General features: G+C 39.4%; 1 protein-coding gene across 2 annotated transcripts in view; it reads left to right on the plus strand.

The window, feature by feature from the left end:
* The window catches only part of nrg3b (neuregulin 3b), a 174,236-nt gene that overhangs the window by 141,644 nt on the left and 11,433 nt on the right, over positions 1-21,159 (plus strand). For both annotated transcript variants that reach the window (XM_067488745.1, XM_067488744.1), the window contains exons 3-6: positions 1,506-1,579; positions 8,242-8,268; positions 12,472-12,574; positions 14,978-15,104. In XM_067488745.1, coding sequence (XP_067344846.1) covers positions 1,506-1,579; positions 8,242-8,268; positions 12,472-12,574; positions 14,978-15,104 — 331 coding nt within the window. The remainder of the gene's footprint in view (positions 1-1,505; positions 1,580-8,241; positions 8,269-12,471; positions 12,575-14,977; positions 15,105-21,159) is intronic.

Here is a 21,159-nt window from a genome sequence, read left to right on the forward strand (position 1 = left end):
ACAAAATGACTATTTCAATGGTCACGCCCTGCAGCCTGACAGGCACTCAGGTTTCAAACTTACTCACAAGCACAGTCGCATTTAAAATCTTACATACTTCACTTGTCCAATAGAAGGTGTTTTTTTTGACAGTCCGTCAAATGATTGTGTCCGTGTCTAAGAAGAACTAAGAGAAATTAGCACTGCCATTGGTTTTGACTCAGCATGAAATTAGAGGATTGTGTATTCGATTTATTTGTCACCAGTTGTGCAGTTCTACACAGCTTATAGAGTAAACAGGAGAGATAACAAACAGCACATGTTGAGCTGAGAGAGACTGAGCAAATGGAGCTGAAACTGCAGCTTGCAATGAAAAAAAAACCAAAGATGACAATCTATCACATTTTTCACTCTGATCCCAGCCTTAACCAACAGCGTGTTATCTCCGCCACTGCTCAATTTGTTTTACATAGCTGACTTGTTGTTGGCTGCATGTGTTTTATTTTTCTTCAAGCTATCAGGTCAAGCTGAGCTGAGTGAGACTGAACAGTCCACTTCTGCCTGTCACCCATCGAATACATTATAGTGAATGTAGCATCTGTGACAGTGGAAATGTGGCAGACAGATTTTGATGGACAACGTGTGAGTGCAAATCCCCCCAGTTTACCATCGACCGATGGACGCTATAGACAGCTCTGACACATCATTCACTTATGTACCAGTTTATGTTGAAAGAGACACATCAAAGCAAATCCCCCAATTGTCTCCCCAAAGCTGTCTGTGAGCAGGGACATGGATCAGCCTACTGAAAGTGCTCACAGTATGACTGCTATTGAAAATATAAATAAAAAATGCCTAAGTCCTCTTTGAGAAACAGAACTGTCCTAAGGAATAGCTCTAAACTTTATATTTCTGACCTGTATTTTTGTGCGAGTGTTGAAGGATATTTCTAAAATATTGCAACATATACAGTCCAGACTTCAAATGTCATAATTCCAGCGGGTATATTTATGACAGTTGCTGGGGGATATGGAAGCATCAAATGTGCAGGGATATTTATTTGATGATGAAGGCAAATATGTGGACTGTGCCAGGACTTTGTTTATATGAGTTTTCCAACTATGGCATCTTCCCTTTCACTGTAGATCATGCGTCTTCTGCACCACGCCAAGTACTCTCCATCCCAGTACCCATTTCTTCCACTGGGACCTGGCATTCCTGTCAGTCATGTGCTATCAGCGAGGCTGCAGGCGCTGCTTAGGCCTGCCCAACTATCTTTCCCTTCTTCTCTTTCTTCTCACTCCACCCCTCTTGACAGTTTCTGTGTATCTCCCTGCACCACCTCAGTCCTCAGTGAGCACTCTGCTTTTTTTTTTTTTTAACCATCCACCCTCTTCTCAGTCTAGGTCTCGTGTTTTTAAGTCGCCTTATCTGAAAGTCTGTTCAGCTGATAGTTCATGATGTACTTTGTTACTTGTATTGCTTGCTTTGTCCTACTTGTAATCTTCCACTTGTCTCTCTCACAGGTGTAAGGAGGGCTACCATGGACTACGCTGTGACCAGTTTGTACCCAAGACAGATGCTATCTTGTCAGACCCAAGTATGCTCTTTTGTATTTTCTAATTCTACAATATAAGTGTACAGATGCAGTGTTAAAACTAAAATATTTTGCTCTAGAACAAATAACTGTGTGACATAAACATTTTCTGTGAACTCTGTTATTCAACAAGATAAATATACAAACTGTAATTGCATAACAGCTGGGACCGTGTCCCATCTGTATTTGAAGTGTGTTGGGTCGTGACACACCAAGCCAATGTCAGATAACTAGAGGCAACAACGACCAACTGTTGCATCTGCTTTCATTGTCACCGCAAAGACGAGAGCCGACAAAACACGTTCTGCCCTTGCAGCAGAGGAAACGAAATCAGAAGGCATGGGACTTCTATACAAACTGTAAACCAAGCAGCATTAAAACTGTTCAAGGAAATGTATAATAAGGAATTAGAAATTGTACTGGTATAATACCGTGGTCTTTTCTTGTGCACTGATTCAGCTAATCCTAGTGGTCCCTCTGACAGACAAACAAACACCAAATGCTACTGATTCAACATGTCAAATTGGCTGAAAATCTGCAAGTAGTTCACCTAGTCAACAGATGCTGTGGGACACATAACAAGACTGAGTGACAGCCCAACGCTGGCTGACAGCTCAACTGACCGTTGGCTGATCTGTCACGGCCCTTATCTTTTTTTTCTAAAAAGCAGATTTGTTGTCTTTGTCGTAATTGCAATCAAAAGTAGGTTTCAAATAATTGACAGATCATTCCAATTTTTTTTATTTACATTTTACAACATCCTCCTCAGAAAATGGAGCCTGTAAACCAATCGAGATCATCCTTTTTTTAACGACGGCAACAAAGGGTTTTGTACAGCTTTGGGTCGGATAGTGTACGAGCTACTTTTTAAAAAAAATTGCAATAATGACTAGTCTTATGATATTTAATTCATAACGGCATATAAAAACCTGTTTTCTAGTGCTACTTTAGGTTTTTTCAATGTTTCATAGCCCTTGGATTAATGCAGTAATGTCATAATGAACTGTGATGAGAAGATTTTCATTTGAATGCGACTGAGCAATTATTAAAGCAGTAAAAAAATATTAGTTATTAGTTGCTCTCCAAAGTGAATCATGAGAGTGTCATGGCCTACATGCAGTAGGTGCTACCATGCAGATATTAGATATAAACCCTGGGCAGAAAATCTCCTGTATTTGTTATTACAGTCTTTAATCATAATTTGCACTAGAATAGCTAAAAGGAAAGAATGTCTTCAGTTTCCTATTGTTCATTGTTATCATTAGTCTTTGAATCCCCATGAAAGCTGAGTAGTGCAGTTAACAAATAAAGCAAAAGTCAGAGGTACAAGGATGAGAAATTGGCGGCCCTGAGCCTGTTGCGTGAAGCTAGAGTTTTACAAATTCACACTGTTTTATGGAGTGACTTGGCTGCTCTCCAACAAGAGTCAAAGAGAAAAACGTAACTCTTATTGCCTTGTGTTTGATGCCACCAGGTCCACTGTTAGTCCAATAATGGAGTCACAAGCCTGTGTCACGAGGCATGTTTCATACTACTTCATGGACCCTGTTTTCTCGAGAGCATTTGTTTTATCCTCTATAGGCAAACATAAATTCTCTGTGTTCTCATACCCAGAGAATTTCATGTTGTTCTTTTGGATAAGTTGGATCTTATTGTGTTTTTCTCCGAAATGGACCCTCACTGAAATAGATGTTAGCACAATAATAGTAAATTTTTATTTTTAAAATATGTATAAGACAATAAGGCAAAGAAGGCAAAATATTTAAAAGATTTTGTTTAATGTGTTGTTTTTATGAGTAACTTTATGTATCTATATACTTTTAATGTGCTGCAGTAAAAGATATATAAATTAGAAATGTACAAACTTAAAACAAATATACTTTTATGCAGTGGACGACGTTACCTGATTGAAACCACTGTTCAGAAAAGAATTACTTTGAATTTCCTATTTAAAAATATAGCAGGACTGAAACAGAAATTAAAATAAACGGGTTTTGTCAGTAGATTAAACATGCAGTTTACCTTTCAGAGGACTAAAAATTGGGTTTCGGGGACGTGCATGTTTAACAGTAGCTTGAGTATAAAGAAGCTTGATCATCATGTGGGAAAACACAACACTTCACAGCAGGAGTCTGAGACAACAGCATTAACTCCGAAGCTACAAAGCTATATTTGCTCTGTGGTTGTAACACTGTTTCTGTGTTCGAGTAGTTAAAGGAAGTGATTTCCAGCCTTTCTATTATCCCTAGTTATATCTACTTACAGTCCTTTGTCACATGTAGTCTGTGTGAAAGAACTGAACATAATTATTCAGTAATTCACACAAAATGGCAGAAATTTGAGCAAAGTCTGAACAATTGACAAACCAAAGTATGTAAAATGTAATTTATGTAACTTAGAACATTTAAATATTTGGCTGCTTGTAACATGTTAAATTACATTAGGGTTTATTAACTGACCAAAACTGAATATAAGTGCATATAAAAACTATTACATCCATATGTACACAGTTCTGCTACTATTCAGAGAATTTGCTGTAGGTGGAAATGTGCTTAGTTGGCAACATGAAGAAGGTGGATGAGTGTTGGAATGTCACATGTTTTGTGAGCAAGACACACTTTCATGGGTGTTAAATTAAATAGAAATTTAAGGTTCCATAATGAACTCTTGTGGCCCAGTATCACCTGTGTCCCACATCTGCTGTAACCACTGTATTACAGTTTACTGCATACAGCCTTAATGTGAACATCAAAGTTCAGTCTAGCTAGAAGATCAGTCATGTATACAAAATCTGATGGAAAGCTAAGATAGTTTTGCTTCTGTCAGCATTTGCTTTCATTACCAAAATACGTTTGTGTATGTGTTCCTTTTCAAGTTCTTTGTGTTTTCTTTATTAGATTTATTTCATTGTCTTCTTTTGTTAATTTTAACAGTCTTGTAGTTATTTGTTCCTGAACCACCTCAAAAGCATGGTTAACATATATAATGGATATATAGGATAAATCTAATTCATTTTTAAAGTAAAAACATATACTTTTAAAATGTTTTAAAATGGATAACAGATAATTGGATGACTAAAGTGCATATAAATGTACAAAGGTCCACATTGTGCACAGACTTTCAGGTAGCCATCCTTATCAAACTACAACAAGAATGTTGCAAAACGTACTAATCAAGCGGAAGTTGTTGCTTTTCTCTGATTGGTCAGAGTTATTCAATGAGGCTTCAGCTTCACCTCTGCATATTAAGTTATGGAGCATTATATTAAACCAAATTTAATATTTGCTATATTACAATATATCTATGTATATTTATATTATAATATATCATAATATTAGAACAGTTTCCTCTAATTTACCCCAGCCCTCCTTCCCTATTCATTTATTATCTAATTTAAATAAATGAAGTTTTGGAGCATATTACTACAAAAAAATTTTTAGGACAAATTGCATGCTGTAGCTTTAAATGTTCATTAAGCTTTGTGACTTATGAAATTTTCAGTAATATTTCAGATTTATGAAGTAAATTTCTTTTTATCAGCAAAAGTGAAGGACTGTTTCCAAAAACTGTTTCCGAATTGTCTTGTAATGCCAATCGACAAATGGACCTATTCACCAAAGAAAACCCTATTGAGACCTCAATAGTTGAACCACCATAAGAGATAAGTGTACCGTGCAAGATCTGAGAGAGGAATGAAGCCTATTTTGATCTCTGTTTATACAGAGTAATCTAAAATTTACCCAGATTATCAAGGGGTTTGAGGATTATCCTGCTTCCAAATGCCAAATCATGTAATAACATACACACATACATGCACATATTAACGACAACAACAAAGTGGGTCAAGAGCCAACGAAATTCAATTCATTGTGTACATGCGTGTGTGTGTGTGAGTGAGCTTGGGTCTCCATGCTTGTTTGGATGCAGAGGCTACATTTTTTTCATTCATTTACTGGCAACATTAGATACAAATCCCACCCTGCAATGAGAAAAGTTTCATGTACTATGCACGCTATTCTCCTTCGACTGCTTTTTTCTTTCCTGGAATCAATCTCTGTGCACCTTACAGTCACAAATCATTCATTGTCCCTCATTCTTTGTCTTGATATTGAGATGCAACAAAGAAGGCACTCAAATGAGCATATTTTGGATTGGCTAGCACACAGTGGAAGTCTGTGACACACATATGCTTAGAAGGGTAGGATGAGGACTGGAGACTGTCGTGCAGATTTCAAAAGCTGAGGGACAAAAGGAAAAAGCTCCCTGCCAGGTACTCTAGCTTTACTGCTGTGAGCTCAGCTTTGGAACTGAAGTGAGGAGAAGGTGCTGGGGTCTTACATATTGGTGCACAGTGGGGAAGTGCCAGGGTCTTTAATTGGAGGCATGGGAGGGTATGGAGGCTGCAATTTAGTTTATACCTGGTAAAGAACCAGAAGGAGTTTTTTCCTGTGAGACAGTTTAGGCCACGCCACTAATGATGCTCAGTTGCACCTTTGAGACTGCAGAGGTGATGTTAGGTGGAAGATTGAAGAGGGGGAAGTGGGAGATGAGCCAGCTTTGGGCTGTAACCAGCTGATTCAGAGAAGGAAGGCACACTTCTAATTGGGACTATTTATCTTCGGTAGATATCAGGCCACGAGTAAGTAGCAACACAGGATATTGGGTTCAATTCAACACACACGCACACACACACAACACACACTGGCTTTCCATTTCCTTGCTCATCCAACTGAAGGAGGGGATTAAGGATTTGAATCACTCCTGCTATTGTCTCTCCCACTCGCCAGATTCCTGCCTCTTAACTGGGCCAAAGCATCTGACATGATGCACAGGTATTCTCAAAGCTTGCTCAAGGCTCCCTCAAGACTCTGTAAATGATTCTCTGGGGTACTTTGAGTTGCATGTGGAAACCTGCACATTACGATTGGCGAACATCTCCAGACAAAGTAATGCCAGAGGAAGGGATGTGTTTCAGTGTTGTAATGACATCATCTGCACAGACTGCAACTATCAGGGTGATTTAGAGTGGAAAAACAGTTGGCTGTTGCCATGGGCAATCACAGATCAAGATGCTGCGTCAAGTCTTTGGCCTTGCCAAATGTTTGTGGCACAGTAACAGTAAACGCGTAGCAACAAAAGTTTCAACCATAGTTTCATGGATTTGTAGGGTATATTCAACATCCTGGTGGAGTAGTAAATACTGACATTTGTTAAATAATCCTTGCGGCACCAGGAGATAAATCTCGAAACAATTAACTTAACACTGCATTCAATAAAAACATCATGACACCTACTTTCTGTTTAGACACAAACATAAATTAATTTGTTAATTGATTGATTCGTTTAGGGATTTCCGACCTGCTTTGAGGCTCTTTTCTTGTTTCTGTCTTATTATCACTGTAATCATAAAAATCCCCTTGCCTCATTAAGTCAGGCAGTGGTAGAGGAAATGACAAATTTGGCTTTGTATTTAACAAGTTATTTTAACATTTGCAGGTTCTGAAGTGTTCCCGAAATGTCCTAAGTTTGCTAAATATTTCACATTTTATATAAAAGGATCTATTTCCTAAAATCACATCTCTAAAAAGAGTTAGATAACTCTGTGCAGTTATTATAATCCATTCATCCAAATGTTCATCTGTTTTTGCCTTTCTGAAGCTCACTCCAGCTCTATGGGGATACCCCCACCCCACCTTCTCCCTCAAACTTAACAAACCACAGCACTGACAGGTTTTCCCTTGGCACGATCAAAATGCATCCAGGAACAAATGCTTCTTAATTTCTGAAGTTATTTTTTATTTCTGTTAGTCACTTTTTTGAGAGTGCCCACCATATAATCTGTCAGGGGCTTGGCAAGTCGCATTCTATTTAAAAATCAGACCACCTCTGTCAGAAAAGCAATTACTAGGGAGGGTTTCATTTTAATTCAAATGAGATTACATAACAGTGACATGAAAAGAGGGCACTGTCGGGATGGAAAGAACACGAGTGCTTCTTTTTATCTGTTTCCCCAGCACTGGGATTGCAAGGAAAGACTTAACTGCATGAAGAAAGTGTGTGCGTGTGTTTGTTTGTAAAAATGTGTTTGTGCAAGACAAAAGAGTGCCACATATTCTATGCTTTTGGGTGCACATGCAAGTAAATGTGTATGTTATTGCAGCACATCCCATAGAATATTGAAAACTATGCTTTACAATTAGTGCAATCCCTCAGGCTCAAATGCAGCTTGTGCAAAGAAACATCGGTGACATAAAGCTACATGATAAGTCATTTTCAACTTTTATTTTCCTGATCCTTACTCTAATCCTCTCAGCCCCCATATCTTTGTTGTTTTCTTACTTCATTTCAAGCCACTGCAGGCTGTGTGAATACAGAGTGTATCATGGAAAAGCATACCAAGCATCTGGGGCTGGCTGGCTCATTACCTTGTGCACAAGGGAGAGTCATGTCAGAGAAAGCCGTCAAACTAACTCTATGGTCTAGTTGCAGCATGTGTCTCTCCCTAAGGTGAATTCTGAGTAAGATAGAGGTGCATCATGTTCTAACTGCTTTATGCTCCTCTCTCTCTCTCTCTCTCTCTCTCTCTCTCTCTCTCTCTCTCCTCCCTGTCTTTGTTTATCCAATCCCCTCTGTGTTCTCATGCTACCTGCCTTTGAATGGCGCAGCGGATGAACTTGGGATCGAGTTCATGGGTAAGACAACTTTTCATTGACTGTGTGAAGTGCTCATCTTTCATGTGTCTTACCTCTGCAACATACCACATACAAAACACACAATGCAGCACAACAAGGCCACTCACCTTGTAAAATTAATGTGGACTAGTCACCATGGAAACACTGTGCTGGTGAATTAGGTGTAGTCTGTCTGCGTGAAGAACAGGACTGTTAGCGAGGAGCTGGGTAATGAGGATAGAGAAATAAAGACAGACCAGGGCAATTTATGTATTATTTGTGTGTCCTTCTTCTTGACATGTGTGCGATCATAGTTATTTGTGTGAACGTTAGCATTTTGGATTCCATGTAGTGTGTTTGGCTTTGCAAGCAAATTCTTTTAGAAGTTGTCAGAAAAAATGGGTAATAGTAATAGTTTAAATACCCATTTTGATATTACTTAAAACATATTCACACCTTCCAGGGTGTTACTGTACCTATCCTAAAAAAACATGTAGCCCTCTATATTTAATAATGACACACTGTTCTTTGTCCAGAGGGAATTTACTATCTCACCCTCCACCCTCCACCCGCCCCCCTCCCACTCATACACAGACTTTCCCACAGTCACACAGTTTTTCATTTTCTCCTCTGCCATCTTCTCCCTTCTCTCTGACTGTCTTTTGTGCATACATAAAAACCAACATTGCATGCTGTGAAGTTTTCCATTAATAGGGCTTCATACACTGCTGTCACATCACAAACTTACTCCAAGAAACAGAAGAAGGCCTGAAAGAGAAGCACTGAAAGAGAAGCCCCCCGCCCGCACACGGCGTTCCTCAATACAATGATTTTTATCTAGTTACTATATTAGTTCAGAAGGTCTGCACTTATATAGCGCTTTTCTATGTATTGTCACTCAAAGCACTTTACAGTGCTTCTCATTTACCCATTCGCACTCACAACCACACACACACTCATACACTGATGGAGTACCGATGGCACCAATGGCCAATACTCATCGGGAGCAACTAAGTTGGGGTTCAGTGTCTTGCTCAAGGACACTTCGACAGCTGCGGATTGAACCAACAACTGCGAGATTGGTGGACAACCGCTCTACCTTCCTGTGCCACAGTCGCCCCGACTGAATGCCATTGCATGTGGGCGGATGCATTAGAGAAAATGACAACTGGATTGATGGATTGATGCATGGTCAGATGACAGACATGTGAACAGATAGGTTCGGGGCTCTTTTGGCTCTTAGGTATAAGCGCTGTGCTTGCTCACTTGCTTATTCATTGTGCTCCATTATGACTTCCTTTTCTGCTGTAGCAATAAATCTTTTGATAGTTGTTATATAAGTGCAATATGTGACAGTCTGAGTCGGAGACAGTCAGTCAGAATACAGAAAAGCTCTGTTTGAAGTGGGATTGAGTGCTCTAAATATGATCTTGTCTCTTGATTTTCTTGCATTTCTTAGCCCAGCAGCTGCATCTCTGTGTGTCTCACTAGTTTGCTCTGATGTATTTCAGACTGAAGACCCCATTTTGTCATGGATACTTTAGTGTGGTCTTTTTTCACTTCATGTATAGAATGGTGGCTATGTCATAGCTGGCCATATGGGATTGTCTTGTCCTTGTGTCAATATAACATGGCTTATCCAGTATAGCTGTGGGGGGAGGGCTCAGTTTGTTCCCTTTCCCAACATGCTCTTGCATCTAATTTCAAGAATGCCTCCCAGGCATCAGGGATGAAAGGCCTGTAATGGTTTTATGTACAGACTGCATGTTGGTTTTCCTTGCAGCCATTCAGCAGAGCTTTGCAGACAGCTGTTTTTTATGTTCAGATTTTGTAACCTATTTCATCTATCCAAAAAGGACTGAGGCTTGTCTCAGGTGGTGCTCCACATGAGCACTGACGATGTGGCAGCAGGGAAAGACACTACCCATATATCTGGAAAAAGGCAAGTGTTGAAGGGTCATTTCACTAATAGTGTAGGCTTGAGGGTTTACAGAGGCACAGATATTCAAGTGACACATTACTTATAAGCAATGAACAGAGGGAACCTTATTGCTCATTTGAAAAGTGCAGCTTGAAGACATCCATTGCTGCCTCCCTGCAAATTTTAGGATGGGTCAAAAATCTGCCAGTCAAGAACTATTGGATACGCAAGAGGTGATCTGACCTTCATCCAAGTTACAAGTATGAAAAAAAGCAAATTGCTTAACCTGATAACAAACAAACAATTTTATGTCTTTATTGAGCACATCCATCAAACAATAAAAGTGCTGCTGAGAAAAGTAAGTGAATCCTTAGCTTTAATAACTGATGGTTTTAGTTTGTTGCTACAGAACAAAGTTCAGATTAGTTTGGTTTTTTTTTGGACATTTCTGTCTTACTATGCATAGGTCAGAAATTGACATTCTGAGGATATTTTGTCAGTTTATGAATCTGACAAGTTGTAAAAATGTATCTAGTTTTAGTTTATCTTGAACATACAATAAGTACATATCTATCTCTCTATCTAGTCAAGTTTATTAAAGGTGCATTAACATTCAAGTGTCTGAAGCGACATCAAATACTATTATAAAAGCAATATTTCTTTTTTAAAAAAGGGTAAAAGTAGCAAACTCTTAATGTGGCACCTTTTCTTACTCTTTCCTATAATGATGTTTGCATCTATAACTTTGAAAAAATTCTATTATTTACACTTCAGACTGGTAAAAGTATGTATCCCTCCCTCGTTCCCCATGTGTTGTCCCCATCTGTTCAGCTTTTTTTTTTATTAGTAGTCAACACAAGCCTGCCCATATTCACTTGTCATGAGATATAGGTCACATCATCTTTTTCTTTCAGCTGGACACCTGTTCAGCTTAACTTTTTATTAATCAAATCTGATGAATCTGAGTGATTTGTTTTATCATAGGATTTTAAAAACATCACAAATATAATTTGTGTATACTCATTTAGACAAAATCCACCTTTTTATTATTGACATATATTAATGCATTACAAACATATTAGACTGTAATGCACAGTGCAGGTTTCTGTGTATGTATATACAGTGTGTAAGCTTCCCCCCAGTTTTAACCCAGTTACACTACACTATGTATCTACTTAAATGTGTAGATGCACCAGTATCAGCAGTGATGTAAGGGAGAAAATAACAAAGGGCGCAGTCTGCTTGGTTCCAATGTAATGTTTGAACACAGGAAGCTGTCCTACAGTCACCATGTCCTTAAATCAAGAGTTGGAGAGTGCTGATAAACCTGGGCAGACAAGCACAGATGTGGAAGACCTCCCAGGACAGTTCCCCGTCGACATCATCGAAAGCCACAGACAAGCTCTCAAAGGTCATGAACAGGTTGCAGTGATGTTTTCTGCACTTCTCCCTGCAGTTGTCCAGGTGGTGACATCAGACACCAGGAGATTTACTGTTTTTGACTGATTGAGTAATGTCACTGGAAGCTGTGTTCAAGGTCATGAGTGACAGCGGGAAAGAGAAGTCACTCCAGCTCTTTGACAAGGGATATCAGTGGATTAGTTACATACCAAGCAGTTGGTTTTAGATGGACAGCTTTATTGTGCTCATTTTGACCACTTCAAAGAATTTTTGATAAGCTATTGCATGCGCCGCCTTCACCCCAACACCATGCACTATGGTAAGTGCTGCAGATCCACAATCCAGCTGCTCAGTCAAACAGATATCTGCTGGCATCAACTGCTACTTGTCCCAACTGCTTGTGACCTTAAGCCTCCGTCACTGATGTGCAGGGGTCTGACAAGAAGCTCCGGGAGCATTCATTTGCTGCTAATTCCCTGTCGCTATCAGTCTCCGAAAACTGACACACATACAGTACTTGCGCGGACACACAAAATCAGTGTGGCTCCCGCTGCGCAGGCAGTCCATCGGTGTTGCCTGCTGGGTTTGTCTGAACGAAATGATTATCACACTTCAGTTAGCACATGTCACTGAGCCCTGCCTGTGTCTGCCATGTCCCCATCCCATGCTCAAACACTGACATTTACTGACAGCAGCATTGGTTGCTTTATGCTAATGCAGATTGTGGGTGGATTGTTTATGTGTGTTTGTGTGGGTGTGTGTATGTTCATCCAGACTTTGTGTGTGTTCAGTATGTTAAATTATGATACATTTCTCCCTCACTGCTCAATCACAGCCTCAGCCCATATCCTTTGTGGCACAGCAGAAATTGAATGGCCTGAACTGTATTCTCTCCTCCGCAGAGAGTGGTGACACCTACCAGAGGCAGGTGCTGTCCATCTTTAGCATTGCCTCGGGGATCTGTCTTCTTGGAGTGGCATGTATGGCTCTCTACCGCCGCAACAAGTGAGTGATGCCAGCCAACACCACATTAGTAGAGTATGCCCCTGGCTGTGCAGAAAAAGCACTTTACTATCATGGCAAAGAGCCCAGTGAAAGTGTGAGTCAGCTAGGGGATGTTTTAGCACAGTATCAAATCAAAATTGTGTAGGATGCATTGGGGACAGATACTCATGGGGACAGATACTCATGTAAGATTTATGTAAAGTGGTTTTACCAAGTGTGTCACAAAATACTTGACATAAATCTAAACAAAAAAAAAAAGAGATAAGGCAATAAACATTAGACACTAAGCTCATTTGGACGTGTGCGACTGGATAAATATTACAAGGTAGCACGAGAGCAGCCCGCCAAAACCAGTTACTCACTGCAGGGAAGAAAAGGAATATAGACAAACCAAATAAATAGCAAGAGTGTAAGCAGCAGAGAGTTAGTGTAGGTTGTGTTTACTGAAGTGGGCTTGATAAACCAAATTGTGTTTTATTTCCAGTAGTGCAGCGGGCACTCGGTCAGCATGACCCCGCTCGGAGTAAATGTGCCAGAAATTATCCAAACCCAGAAAATGTGTTAAATTTAATCTATTTTACCCCAAAATGTTGTTTGACAGTGTAGCTGTTAGATTCTCCAGCGAATTCTTGAGCTTCATCTTCAGTAAAGCCCTATAATTCTATGTGGCTCATTAATTTCAGAAGGTTAACTATTATCACAGTTGCATTCTTGATTTTACTCAGAGTAGTTACAGATAAAAAAAATGTCACTACTTCAATTAGAGGCAAATAAATAAAACTTGGTTAATAATTTGTAATTATAAAGTTTAATTATTAGAAAAGACAGAAATAGGAATGCATGTCACAGTAGTGCTGATGGTGCCCAATTATAGAGGCAATTATATTATAATTTTATTGTTTTATTAAAAATTAAACAGTGTAAACAGACGATTTAAAAGATGCAAGCAGTGCATATGTACTCGATATCTATTCATTTATATCATATATTACCTCAGCGTTTTCTCAGTGTTTGGTCATTTGATTAATTCTTTTCTGAGTGGGTCCCAGCCCAAGGTGTTATTCACCCCAAACTATCGTTTTGTCCCAGTTTAGTTTGTTGTTCTTTTCAACTAGTTTAGACATTTGCCTGCTAGATTTTAGGCCATGTCTTCTGCTCAGGAAAGATTTAACAGGCCTCTGCTGCAGAGAGAGTTTAGCAACCTAGTATTTAAAAATGAACATTTAATGGTGAATTAACATTTAATCCAAAAGTCTTAAGCGTCAATTAATTTTTAATCCAATCAAACTTTAATCCAAAATGAAGAAACACTTTCATATTTTATATTTAGCATAGCTATGAGATGCCATTTCACTTTTCTTTGCCTCATTTTGTTTGTTTATAGGAGCAATATTGTGTGTGTAATGTAAATGTTAATGTATATTCAGTAATTAAAAACAAAATTAAGCTCTTTGTGGTACAGGGAATGAAGATTTTATGTGAAACTCTGGTGTCTCAGGTATTTCTGTAGAACCTTCTCACTTTATTTCCTTAGAATATTGCCTTAAAGGCATGTAATGGACATTTCACACAACATTGGCTTGATTAAATTTTCACTTGTGTATGACATCTTCTCTCCTAATGCTGTTTGTGTTGCCTTTTTTGAGAGCTTTCATCACAATCAAATATTCAGTTACAGCTCTGGAAACGATTTCTTCCTGTGAGCCACAAACTGACTACTGATCATTTTGTCACTTTGACCTTTCAAGCTTGTCATACATTCACAAAGCTTGACAAATGTCATCAGGTTTTGTGGTTTTGCCGTAAGACAAAACAAAACTCTCAGAGAAAGTCTTATACTTTATACATTTTTACAAGAAAGTCGTGAAAGTAAATATAAGTAATAAGATAACAAATTTTGTATTGTCCTCAATGGGAAATTTCACTTGGGCAGTGGAACACAGTTGCATACAGTCACAGATCTGAGCCCATGTGCATTAATACACAATAACATGCTGTATATTTATTTATTGTCCATACTGAAAAGGTCTAAAGTGACTCTGAAGGTTTATTGTCAGAACTTGTCTATGTAGGAAATGTGACGTGTGTATAGGATTTTGTTTTCCACCCACATATAGTGTCTGTCAGAGGGAGGGAAACAGGTAAATAACTACGATGACCTACTGTACTTTATTTCTACATATGTGTATAAACACCTGGCAAAAAGAGAAATCAAAATTAATGACAGTTATCGTGTGGTTTTGTGAGAGGGAAGACAGGAAATGTAGCCTCATGTTTCTTTTTTTCTGTTTCACAGATATTTCTTTACCGTCTGTTTTGTCAAGAAATCTTTTCATCTGCATTATCTCTTTATTCTTGTTTGAATATTGCTATCTTTCTTCCTGTATCTCCTTTCACGCCCAGGAGACATAGGGAAAAACTCCAGGCTCATTTCTCTGATAGCCGCAGCCTGAGGGACTGCAGTGTCAGCGCCTCTGGCCTCATGTCTAAATCCACTCCTAGGCTTCAATACAACCTTCAACTCCAAAAGGTATGTCTTTATTTATTACTGATAGTCACAACTTCATCTTCATATGTAGTATGAAGCTCTCTGAAGTGGAGATTATAGAGTTCTAGATAGGATGATGCATGATAGTGTACATGTTTTTATAATCTTTCCACTGACTAAAGCCTTTTGTTCAGTCAGTAGGGAATTAAGCTTAAAATACATGCATCATGTGTAACACAGCAAAGATCTGCTTGTCATATTCACAGTGACAGATTTCTGTGACAAACCACAGATTGGATTTTCTAATCGGTGCCAGGTCAGGGATCCCGTGCAAGCAAAGCACAATCGCGGATAGCTGACAAATAACGTTAAATGGCACTTTGGTATTTAACCACTGAGAAGGGCTAAATTGTATTTTGCATCCACACTCACCCACTTTATTAATAGTGTCAGCTGTGCATAGGAGGTGGCTGCCTAGTAACTTTCTTGCAGCAGGAAATAATTGTGCGACATGGAGCCTACATCTGTCAAAAACAGAAATTATGTGAATACATTTTTGACACAAGACACAGACATTTTCAAGAGAAAAAGTATAGATAAAAAGAGAACAATCTGAATGGGACAGATGTTTTTTAAGATAAACTCTAGGATAAGTAAAAAGTAGTAATGACAGTGTGCATACATAAAAGAAAGTAGCACACACAGCAGGAGAGCAAACTGACCCGGACATTCATAACAGAGCACTTGAAGGATGTAGATGGAACTGATGAGGCTCATGTCTCCACAAAATCCCAAGGTAATTGCAGCCCAACACTTGTGAAAGTCTCATCAAAAGAATGCAGTCACCTTTTCTGTTTGATATTTAGTAAATACTGTGAGATTTTCCTCATTTACGGTAGTTATTGTGCTCCTGTATATTTATTTTTCATTTCTATAACCTTTTAGTTTTGAATTTGTTTAGTGTGCAGCCTTGCTTCTTTGTTTAAGGATGGGATATCCAGTATTTCCAGCAAGTCATATTTGTGCTAATGTACATCATCTCGTTCTAATGGAGATGTGGACATTTATCTGTGCATCTGATCTTTACATATTACATATAGCACATAAACATTTTCTTCACCAATTTGCACAACTCTCACTTTTAAAGCATGACTTAATCAATCCACCTAGGGTGTCAATTACTGGCGCCCTGTCAAAGCTCTTGTCATCTCAAAGGTATCCTTTTGCGTCAGCATCTGACACACAGGATTTGGCTAGCCTTGCTCAAAAACCTTTAGAAATGAATATCTCTGCAGCACTGCCAATGCGTTTCTGTGAATCTGTGTTCATGGAGGCACTGACAGTATCTTTCCGCAAAAAGGAGCATTTCTCTAGTGAAAGTATTACCTTTAAATACATGGAGTAAGGCCGATAGTGAGCATACTTCACTAATTACCAAAAAGATAAAGCACAGATTATATGAAAATGTATTTTTCTAAACATAATTTGTTGCATGTCTGATATCCCCTATTCAGGTTTAGCCTTGTTCTGTCATTTCTGTGTTAGCTAAATGTATCCTCTACTGAGACTTTTTAATAATGCAGCAGTGTCTAGTGTCACCCAGTGAAACAAACCCCCCTCAAGCAGGTCCCACCCACGGACCTGCATTTGACACATCCTGAAAGCTGTTTGAGGCTTTCAATTGAAATTATGGCTCCGGGCAGCTGACAGCTAAGGAGTGGTAGAACATTTGATGTAAATGATGTACATGCAGCTTTTAAGTCACTGTCTTAAGTGAAATAAAAATTGAATTTCAAGTAAGACGGGCACGGCATATGATTTCATATGTGCAAAAACTATTCTGTGCCACTATTCTGTACAACTCTAGTACCCAAAGTTCCACTCACACCAAATCCGTTTCAGCACATCTGAGCCCAGTCTAATGTATTTCAGGCAGATACAGGCCTATTGTCGCGTAGCACAATAGCTGGCTATTATATGAACACTGTCACTGTGAGAATGTGGTGGCAGGAATGTATGAGTGCTGAACATGTAGTGAAGCCTTGTATCCAACCACAAAAACGTTTTACAGAGCTGGACACAGGGAGGAAGCCAGCAGGAAGGCAAATACAAAAATAAAAGACAGTAATAATAACACAACAACAACACAGAAACACAAGCTATAATAGAACAGTGTGAGGGAAGCTTAAGGTGGGATGTGAAAGATCACTGGCTATAAGCACCCAGGAGGGGTCTTGAGCTGAACAGACCAAGGAAAGATTAACAAGTGAAACGTATTTTTCCACAGATTTGACACAGAAACCCAAGACCACTGTTTCTCTACACCCACTCCCTCAGCTTGCAACCATCCAGGGTGAGAACAAGTGTTGTGGGTGGTGCAGTTCTACAAGTTCTCTGGGCTTTCTTTAAAGTCAAACTGATAAAATGGAAATGCTCTCTGGAAGAAGAACAGAGCACAGTGTTCTGATGGAGGCTCAAAGTGTTTGGTGCATTTGAGACAATTAGATGGAAGATGAGCTCAGTGGTTTTGATATGACTGGTTTTGCCAGTGTAGTTGCGAAGAAGAGAATAAACCCTGTTTTGGTCCTTTATCTGTACTGTAAGCGGATGCACCACTACAGTTTCTTTTCCCTTAAATAAGTTAACTCCCAGGAAAACCATAACATTCTCCCTAAAGATGTGCTGTGTAGCAATGAAAAGGCTTATACGCTATATGCTGACATCACTGTTGCACGATGATTTTTGCAGCAGGGCTCTAAATCGGAGCCAGCTAAGAGGTTACCAAACTCTTGCCACCTGCTCTGTCTCTGTACTATGTGTACTTTGCATTCCTATATCTGACTTCTCTGTGCACCTGCTCTGAAACATGCAGCATTTGTGCCTGTTTCATCCGTGATGGGAAAAAGTTTATCCATATTTGCATTTCTGAAAACATTCCTGTGCATATGTTACTTCATCAAAAATGCAGAGTTATAATAACCACGCAAAATCTACATACCTATAGGTGCACAAACCATCTTCTGTGACCCATATGGTGGGTGCAGCATGTGATAGAGGGGTTATACATCAGTTAGATTGGTTGGTAGTTGAATCCCCAGTTTTTTAGTCCTTGATGGTGTGTGTGTTTGTGTGTGTATAACAGTATCTCCTCCTTACCTGTAAGTCACTTCAAAAAAGGGGACTAAAATATAATTATCAATGTAAGTATGACTCCTTTTAAATTCCCTTCAGGCAAAGGAAAACATATTAGAGAAACTTATGCAATTGCACAGATAAACACCCCCTACCTTTTCTAATATTTGAACAAACACTCCTGTAGAAACAGCATTGAGTCTCAATTAAAAGGAGAAGGTATGCACCCACGAGAAACTCTGCACTGAAACAGAAAAGCAGCAACATGCAGGAAAAGGGGAACAAAGGCTGGGAAGGCAAGACACAAAAAACTAATTTCCCATCAACCAGGAGCTGTTGTACTGGGAAGTAACTAGTCTAGTCTCACTGTAAGAAGAGACTGAGTCACCCCCAGGAATTCTGCAAAGCTACTGGTGAGCATACTGAATGAATATTGCAACGGGAGATGGGGAGGGGGAGGGGTAGGAGGGCCACAGAACAGAGCACTGTGTACCAGAAAAGCTCTGGTGCGGCACAAGGCTGTGTCCTGTTTCACTAAAGTCAATTTCATAATGCTGTGACATCATAGGACACAGTGTCTTCTTTCTACAAGTCAATATTGCCAATAATGGACTAATTTCTGAATAATTTCAGATTGTTCTCTCAGACGTCGAATGAAGTTACACGTGAAGTGGAAAAAACAGCTAAGCAAAAGATCACTAACTATTTTTGAGTACAATTAAAATAATGATTTGGCCAATTTTTTCAGTTTAATGGGGGAGTCAGGATTTGAATAAATTAATTTCTGTCCAGTCCAAAAAACAATTTAATTCCCAGATTCTGGGGAGCGATCATTTCAAACAATGATAATACCTGTAATGTCATCACTAGAAAGGCTGTAGTGTTTTTACATGTTGTAAACATTAGAAAAAATAACACTGCAGGAGCAGCTGCACATTAATGACAAAGAAGTAAAACCTATTGCATAATGCGCTCTGACCATTTCCAAACAGCAGGTGATTAAAACACTCTACTGTCCCTGAACGCCTCCAAGCAGGGCTCTGTCACAAAGTAAGTAAGTTGCTAACAGGTGGTTACTTTCAAAGACAGGTAGGAGGGACAGGAGGTAGTATGCCTGCTGTTTCCATGTCGCTGAGGTAACAAGACAACCTTTCATTGGTTTTATTTTGTCATCTTCACCTGCTGCAACAGCCATTCTTACAGCTTCTTGACTAGCAAATGTCAAACACATGCAGGCTTCTTCAAGGAAACAGAGACAGGTGACATTACTGACATTTTAATTTACGCATTCTTTTACGTATTTTGAAAAACCAAAAATTCATTTAATACGTTTTATTGATCACGCTGCCTTCTCTGACCCTTAAAAGGTTTAATGGGAGATTATGAGGAAAATAATGAACTTATTGTTTTACAAAGAAAGTCGTATGCAATGAAATGAGACCAACCTTACTTTGTCTGTTATGACCGAGGATTATTGTGGTAAATGTTTGGTAAAGTTAGAAAACTGAAAACACTGATGGTTGCTCTTTATCTTACGATGTCAGTGAAGATTCTCAGTCATCCAGGTTTGGTTATCCGAAGATTGAATCAGTGTCAACTGGACTTCTTTTTCTTGGTTCCGCTACTTATCCAAGCAGCTTTTTCAGTCTGAATAAAGGGGCTAGGGAGCCCAGTTATATCGTCTTCTGAAGCCAAAAAGAAGAAGGACAGACATCTGAGGGCAGCTTTCGAGGCCTGTGGTTATCCTAAGTAGGCCTTAAACAAGATGTCATCCACATCCAACAGAAGGATGATTGACAGATCAGACACTCTGGTGATTCGTGTTGAATTCCTTACATGGCTGGAGTGTCAGAGAAGCTCAAAAGGATCTTCAGAAAACACCACATACCTGTTCACGTTAAACCCACCAACACACTGAGACAAAGACTGTCTACCTGAAAGACCAACTACCTAAACACAAGAAGAGCAACGTAGTGTATGCAGTCTAGTGCAGTGAAGAGTGCTCGGAGCTCTACATTGGAGAAACCAAACAGCCTTTACACGTGAGGATTGCCCAGCACAAGAGAAGCAACACCTCCGGACCAGAATCAGCAGTGTACCCATATACCTCATTTGAGGATGACAATGTCCACATTTTGGACAGAGCAGACAAATGGTTTGAGAGAGGAGTACGTGAAGCCATTTATGTTCACACAGAGAATCCTTCTATCAACGGAGGAGGAGGCCTCAAGCGCAACCCGTCTCCCATTTTTCATGCTGCACTTTCATTCATCCCCGGGAAGTTTAAGACCACTTCACACATCCACCAAGTGGGCCACATCTATCTACCCCCATCTTAGGGGTTTAGGGAGTTAGGGTCGTAATAATTACATCTTGATGACTCCACTCTGTTCCCACCTCCCACCGTAACGAGCTTAATCAGGTCAGGGTGGAACAAAGGCTTACTCTGGAGGATAAACCTGGGTTTCCCAGCCACTTTATTCAGACTGAAGAAGCTGCTTGGACAAGTAATGAAACTATTCTAACCAAGAAAAAGGTGTCCATTGACATGATTCAGTCTTCATATTTAGCTTACTATGTTATTTTGTTGAGTTTGCGACGATTCTCCTCTTTTACTTCTCTTACACGATCTTCCACTAGCTTTTACCTCTGTGTTGTAATTGCCACTTTGGGCCACAGTGTCTGCCTGTAAGCGGTTGTTACTATAAATAAACAAGCACTGGGCAGGTGATCAGATAACTGACTTCCTACTCACCTTTTCAAGTATTGTCAGGCCAAGTTTGGTAGGATCGAAATATGTCTAACAGACTGAAATTCATTTGCACAAATGTGCTGTAAGTGGAGGTTTCTGTCATAGTTAAAAAGCAGAAGACACAATGTCACCAGGGAATTGATGGAGGAAGAACATTAGGCACTTTTTCAGCAATGTTGTGACAGCAGTGGGGATGATATGAAAGCGTCTGTA

This window comes from Channa argus, chromosome 20, assembly GCF_033026475.1.
Source record: "Channa argus isolate prfri chromosome 20, Channa argus male v1.0, whole genome shotgun sequence".
NCBI lineage: Eukaryota > Metazoa > Chordata > Actinopteri > Anabantiformes > Channidae > Channa > Channa argus.